Source organism: Humulus lupulus, chromosome 2, assembly GCF_963169125.1.
Source record: "Humulus lupulus chromosome 2, drHumLupu1.1, whole genome shotgun sequence".
NCBI classification, from domain to species: domain Eukaryota; kingdom Viridiplantae; phylum Streptophyta; class Magnoliopsida; order Rosales; family Cannabaceae; genus Humulus; species Humulus lupulus.
Genome location: NC_084794.1, coordinates 163,952,440 through 163,960,211, shown reverse-complemented (window position 1 = coordinate 163,960,211; position 7,772 = coordinate 163,952,440). Strand labels below are relative to the sequence as shown.

General features: G+C 30.7%; 1 protein-coding gene across 3 annotated transcripts; it reads right to left on the bottom strand.

Moving 5' to 3' along the window:
- Nucleotides 1-1,772: 1,772 nt before the first annotated feature.
- On the bottom strand, nt 1,773-6,816 carry LOC133818673 (NAC domain-containing protein 54). Of its 3 annotated transcripts, none has more exons than XM_062251693.1 (7): nt 6,664-6,816; nt 6,073-6,326; nt 4,701-4,978; nt 4,116-4,523; nt 3,357-3,863; nt 2,855-2,942; nt 1,773-2,698 (listed from the first exon to the last, which is right to left on the bottom strand). In XM_062251693.1, the coding sequence occupies exons 2-7, from the start codon at nt 6,227-6,229 to the stop codon at nt 1,938-1,940; spliced, it is 2,199 nt and encodes a 732-aa protein (XP_062107677.1). In that variant the 5' UTR covers nt 6,230-6,326; nt 6,664-6,816; the 3' UTR covers nt 1,773-1,937. The 3 variants fall into 3 exon arrangements, with proteins under 3 accessions (XP_062107677.1, XP_062107678.1, XP_062107679.1); XM_062251694.1 differs by having other exon boundaries at nt 2,864-2,942; XM_062251695.1 differs by having other exon boundaries at nt 1,773-2,689; nt 2,864-2,942.
- Between the last annotated feature and the right edge of the window lie 956 nt (nt 6,817-7,772).

Genomic DNA, 7,772 nt, shown 5'->3' with positions numbered 1-7,772 from the left:
GTTAAGAGATTTTTCAGGACGTTACAGATGGTACTAAATGATTATTATTATAAACATAGGGTACCAAGTATGTATTTCGATAAAACGAAGGGTACCAAATGAGTATTTATAAATATATTTGTACAATGTTAAGGGTGTCTTAAGTATATTAAATGAAGTGGGTTTGAATTAAAGCAATAAAAAATAATTATAATGTATAGGTTTATATAATAATAATTTAAGCTTATCCAAATATTAGAATAATACAAAAAATGTGTTATTGTATCTTTTACAATAACACTGGTTTATAAGCATAAAATTATGTTATGCAAACTATTTTCTATAATGCAGAAACTGTGTTATTATAAAGTGTATCATAACACTACTTTATAAGTACAAAAAGATGTTATATAATCTATTTATAAACACCATAATGCAATAATTATCTAACTATTAAATAACACAACAAAAGTGTTATCGTAGGCTATACCATAACACATGTCTATAACTATGGAAAAGTGTTATGCAAAGTGCTCCAACCTACTATAACACCGCTTTCCTTAACACATCAAAAAGTATTATGGTATATATTTGATAATAATTTTTCGGTCTTAGTTACCTTATAAATATAATCTATAAAAAATTGATAATACTTTAAATTTAAAATAAATACAGTCCAAAATAAAATATATATTTTTTACTTTCAATATTTTATTTAATTAATTTCATTCATATATTACAAAATATTATAAATATATTAATGCATAAAAAATATCAAATATATTTTTTAATTTAGATTTTGACTTTTTATTTTAAGAAAACTATATGTATTGTTAATCAATTTTATAAAGTATATTATAATTAATTTTAAGGGAGATCATTTTTATATTATCATTAATATTTTTAACTAAAAATAGGCATTAGGGACCATTTTTTTATAGGGTAAATAACTATTTGGTACCCTGTATTTTGTTGTGCAAATTTGGTACACTATGTTTTGAATAATGCTCTTCTAGTACCCTGTAATATAAAATTGTACATATTTGGTTCTTTGGACTGAAATTTGATCAATATTGCCAAACTGCCATCAGTTATATGTAATTAAATAATTAAATTTGAATTTGAAACTCATATACTTGAGGGTAGTTTTGTTATATTAATCAAATTTGAGTCTAAGGTACCAAATATGTACGATTTCAAATTACAGGGTACCAGATGACATTATTAAAAATATTAGGTACCAAGTCTGTATTTCGATAAAGCACAGGGTGCCAAATGATTATTTATCATTTTTGTCATTTGAAAAAACATAGGATTATTTTTTTATTTTTTGGAAACCCACGAATTAAACTTGGTAATGTGCTTAAATTGAAGGCCTAAATGGTAATTTCTTATAATATATCCATAATCTATGTGTAATGTTATTCATGTACGAAACATCGCTTAATCTTTTAATGGATCTTCATTAAAAAAAATAAAAAATTATCTTAATTAAGTTTTGGTTCAAAAAGGGGAGGAAATTATATATATACCAATTTTTTTTTTTAAGAGAAAATTAATAGTAATGATATATACATACATTTTTTAGACCCAAACATTATACACTATGTGACAATTTTTTTTACCCAATCATGTTTAGTATAGATGGGTCCGAGTAAATTAAAATGTCTTGTCACATACGTGTAATTTTTGCATGTAAAAAGTGTGCACATATAAATACTAGGAAATTAAATACCAATGTAAAAGAAAAAGGAATGAAAGTAGTATTAATAGAATTTCACATTTATACGTAATTAAACATCAATAAATTAAATGATATTATAATTAATTGTGAAATTATAAAATACAATTTTTGTTATGATCCACCTATGTCATGTTATGGAAAAGGCTGGGTTATGGCTTCTCCAGTAAACACTATAAGAAAATACATGAAAAATAAAATAAATAAAATGATCCTGTCAAGTGGTAATAATCAGATTGTGATTGGCCCACATGGTACAAAGAGCCAAAGTAATAGTGATAAACACACCTATCTTTTTCAAAAACACAGTCAAATTATTTGCACCTCTTATGTTAACCACTGAAACTTTTCCTTTCTCGTTGCACAACTTAGCTCCAATGCCTCTTTTCATCCTTTGCTTGAGTACCAAGATATCACAACCATTTTCATTTCCTTCAACTCCAGCACTAGTAGCACTTGCAGCAGCAACTACCTGTTCCACGCTTGTCGAAATAAAAGAAATCATGCACATAATGGTGCTCATTATTGTCCACCATGCTAACTTCATTGATTTGGTCATTTCCACAAACATGGCTTTAAACACAGTAGTAACAGAGATGAAAGAATGTTGATCATGATCATGTGTACTATTCTCGGATTTCTTTCCAGAATTCGAAGCAGTGGCTTTCGGACCTACCAAGAAGTGGTTGCTCAATAATAGCACTGGATTCAGATGGACTTGGACAGTTTGAGAAGGCACTGATTGATGAAAGAATGTCTCAGCAACCTGACGAGTCGAGACGAATAGTCCATGATTGACTTTGATCTCCTCTACGACCTCAAAACTTGGAGAACTTGAATATTCATCCATGTTTCCCTCGTCTATTAAGTGTTCATTTGGGCCACTATTGATGAATCCAAGGGAGAATTGATCGTTTGTCTGGTCAGTGTCTTCATTGAATTCCTTATTATTACAGCTGCTTTGATGACCTGCATCAACTTTATATAAATATAAATATATATATATATATATATAACACTTGTCTCAGTGAAATGTTCGAAGAAATAAAAATGTACATAAGGAAATAGAGGTAACTGGAAACCAACTCATTATTTAATATGAATAAACAAAAGAAATATAGAATTTAAATCAACCTATTTTACCGTTGATGTCTTCATGTTCTTCTCTTCGATAGCTTGAAATATTTTCAAATGGAACTATTTTGTGTTCTTCCACGAAGCTCTGTTCAATTTTAAAAGAGAAGGGTTGATGTTGATGTTAGTCTATAGATAGCACTTTATTGAAAAATTAAAAATGTCATATATATGATGAATATGAATTAAGATAAAAGAAGAGAAATATTTGGGTTGCACACAATATACACAAACTTTATGCTAAATAGTGTAAATTTTGTGCATTATAGAAGAATTACATTACAAAGATATTGACTATTAATTTGGAAAGATTTAGTTCAATAATGTTCTTAAGTTATGTATTTATGAGTGGAACATTGTGTATATAAATGATTTGTCGTGTGTTAAGTATTATGAAGAATTTACATTAATGTTGTTGATAGAATACAAGGATTCGTGTATAAACATATATATATATATGTGTGAAAATCTATTATAATAACAATAACAATTAAGTTCATACCTCCTCTACATCTTTGCTGGACATTCCTATCCATCTCAGATTCTCCACAGCTCTCTGATCCGATTTGAAACCTTCTTCGAAATCTCCAATCTCGATTGACCTCGCTAGGTGATTTTCCCAGGATTTGTCCATATACCGCATAGGATTCATGTCGTTGTTGTCTAATGATTGGTTGTGTTGAGTGTCTCGGCCAACCATGAAGCTGAAATCATCAGCCGCAGTACCAATAATATTAACATTAGTTGATCCCCACATAGATGTCTCATCCACAAAGTTACTACTGGGCTGGTTTATGAGTTCTTGAGAAACATGAGCAACAGAGAGAATTTCTTGCAAGATATCAATGTCGTTGGCGCCAGTTTCTGGCATGGCGTGATGATAATGACCACTTGATTGCATCACTTTAAATTCATTAATATTCCCTGAAGAGTGGGGAAAATCTTCTACCTCCAACGGTGGAAGTGTGAGCCTATGCTGTAACCTAGCGCACTCTAGTGCTACATCAACCTGTGAGTAATAGCCAATTGAAAAAAAAATTATTTATTGGTAAATATATGTACAAGTTGATTTATAAGTATTCAACAGGTAAAATATTGCTGTATTATTAAGTTTAAAATGGAAACCATTGCGAATATTAGTATAATTTATAAAATATAATATTTATCAAACTTGAATTTCCTAATAAGTATTAGCTTTTTTTAATAATAATAATAAAGGTGATATATATATATATATATAACTATAAAATGAAAAAAGTACCTTGGATGGAGGGTAAGAAATGCCTCCGTAATTCTGAAATGATGAGTTAGGAGTTGTAGAGAAGTTATAATTAAAAGAGTCATCATCAGATAAGAAGTGCGTCCATTTATTATGTGGGTGGTGATCTGGTCTACATCTTTGCATCATAGACGTTTGAGCGGAGCAAGTGTCTGCAGGCACCATTGGATAATTGTTGCTCTCAAAATCCTCACATCTTCCATCCGAATATATTTCAATGCTTGAAGAATGATCACTAGTCATATTAATATGGCGATTATTATGCTGATTATGACTGTGATGATTCTGGTTTATATGATTAGTACTAGTGCTTGTACTTGCGTAATATTGCTCTCCAATCTTTGGCCCAACAGCACTTTTCTTGAATACACGACAAAGTGCATATGCATCCTACAATAATATAGCCATCATTAGTTTTGATTTTTTTTTCTGTGGTATATACACGTTTGCTTTATAAGAATGGGAAGATATGGATGAGAGAATTAGATCAAAATTATAAAAAGAAGAAGAAGTAGTAGAAACTTAAACAGCATGGTAAGAAATTTAATTGAATGAAAAATTACGTACCTGGAGACCGGAAGGAATCTCACACTCTCGCTCATCAAGACGATATTCATGCATAACCCAGTCAGTTCTAGAGCCATGAGGAGCCCTTCCTCTGTAGTAAACCAATGTTTTTTTCATGCCAACTGCACGTGTCTGCGAGTTCACCTTTCGGTCTTTCCCTGTGGCCTTCCAATATCCACCTTTTGTTGCCCGATTTGTCCTCGACCCATTTGGATATTTACGATCTCGGGGACTGAAGAAATACCACTCCAGATCTTTGCTCGGTAACAATGACTTCCCTGCATGTATTTTCAAATATTATTTATATCGAAATTAAAGAATAATATTTTCCTTCAAAATATATAAAACATTCATTATATTGTTTGAAGTTTTCATTAAACGTGATCGTTGATTCTTTTTTGGGTTGGTTTTTCGTACGTATGCTTGTCTTTCATTAGAAGTAAAACCCTAACAAGGCAACCAAGGAAAATAAAAAAAAAATTAAAGGTATATTTTAAAAAGACGTAAAGGATTGCTTGGGAAATCATGCATATATTTCTTGAAGAGAATGTAATTCTTTTCTTTCCTTGTAGTGCTTTTTGACTGGGGTCTCTACCCCTATGAAATCTTCGTGTTCACAACAGAAGCTATAGCTAGCCCTGTTGATAAAGATCAAGGGACCATATCTTGGTGCGACCTAAAGTAGTTCCCTTTTTCCACAACCACAAATACTAATATAATTAAAAGCACAACATATTTGACTGGTAAAGTGCTGTGTATTAGATCAAAGTCATTCGAGTTAATTAAAATCCAATTCGGCCCATAATTGATTGGAGGATAAAAAAAGCTACCATTAAAAAGAGCAATTATTTCATATGGAAGGCGCATTTTTATCAATAATGATCTCTTCTAAAAGGTTTTCTAGCCCCTGCGCTCTATATGTTACTTTATGAAGTACCCGCTCCAAGTGGGAAAAAAAAGCACAAACATATACGAATTCGCTAGAAAAATACCTGTACTATTAACATTATTAAGAAAAGTAATAGTGTTGTTTTCAAATTTCTTTAGTAAGTTCATAAATTTTGATCCAAAAATGTTTTATTATCACTAGAATCAACTAACATAATCTCGCCTTGGCTGATTCATATAAAAGTGATCAAAACAATCGGATTGAGACGAGATTACTACCAAACCTACGTAATAAATTTATGTTAAATTATCAAAGCTTGTATCTACACATATTTGTTATGTAACATAATCTATTTTCTCAACACTCTTGAGGTGATTAATCAAAAAAAAACAATGATATATATCACGAAACAATTAGTGACATGGAAAGAGAGAGAGAGAGAGAGAGAGTATATGTGTAATATTATAAATAAATAATGATTACCTGGTAAGTCCCAAGGTTCACACTTGTAGAGATCAACCTCGGGGATGATCTCTAAATCGATCTTACGGCCGTTGATCTTTCTCTTGAGATAGTAAGCTACTAGTTCCTCATCGGTTGGATGGAATCGAAAACCAGGCGGCAATGAAACTGGTGCCATTTCTTTCTCTCTACCTCTCCCTGCTGCTAATTTATCTAATTTATTTATTTATATATGTGTTTATAATTTCAATACTCCTCTCTCCCACGTTCGTCACCTGATCAGTTATTAAAAATTGAAGATTACAAAAGGATCAGCAAAATGTAAATATATATATCTGTGTGTGTGTTTTTAATAATTCACAAAACCCTACTAGTTTAGCATAATCGTTAACAAAACTATGCAAACCAAAAAAAGGCAAAAAAAACCCTTTTAGAAGAGAAGAAAAAAAACTAAGAGTTTCTGATCATTTCCTTAGAAGAAAACAAAAGTTAAAGTGTATGAATATTTATATATATGACTGAATCATGAGTATATATATATATACGTGCATGTAATTAAGAGTATTAAGAGCTAGGTCTTTACGACTAGAAGGGACAGAATTCAAGACGTACCTCTAATAGAAACAAAACTGAAGAGAGAGAGAGATGGATGGAGGGAGGGAGGGAGATTGAGAAATATTGGAGGAGTGAGAATATTATTGTGAGAGGTTTGATTGCTTGAAGGGTTTTGTTAATATGAGGACAAAAAGGAGGAGAGAGAAACCAAAAAAGCAGAAAGAAATAGGCGGTCACCCCCTACCTTCAATATATGTATTTTTTTAATAATTTCTTTATCTCACTTTAAGAATTTCTTTCCTTTGTTTTAAAGTCCATACCATAATACAAATATGATTCTTGTTATCGTTCCCCTCAAGCCTTACTGTTCCTCTCTCTCTCTCTATATACCTCTCTGCCAATTATCCCATTCTTCATTCTTGTCCTTTCTTGGAATCTGAGATACACGTGGTGATTTCTGATAGGTTCAAGTTACGAGGCCGGCCTATTACTCCTTCAGATTATTAATTTCTACGTTGCGCGCGAGACATAAACAGATGAAAACTTAATTCGGCGGCGCCTTGAAGAATATCTTAAATTGAATAAAGAATGTCCCTTTCCCTATATATATCCCCATTCGATCTTTCCTGTTTCTTTTCCCACTTCGTTTCAAGTCATTCCCTTATTTGTTCATTGTCTAATTCTTACTCTTCTTAAATTAATTTATTTCTAAAATATTATTATTTTATTAATATTATATAAGTTCAATCTATTTTAATACAGGTTCCACTTCCATGCACGCCGAAAGTGAATGTATATATATATATATATCTTCTGTATTAATTATGCATGTGGCTACTTATCTATGACATGATATATATGAATATAATAAAATTTGGAAAAAAAATCGAAATTAACGTAGGTTAAATTCCCCTCAAGTAAACAAATATATAAATTAAGTGTACAAATATTATACGTCAACATATCTAACTCTGGAATTCGTAATTAAGTTTTCAGATGTGTATTTATTCAGCATCTAATATTAAATTAAAAACTTATACGTGAACAATATTTAACATCAGAAATGTATAAATCCTAACTAATTAATAAGATATACACCTTCATATTTAAAGGTCACATAATCTAATTTGCAGGTTCATTTATAAATTAAACATACAGTTCAATTA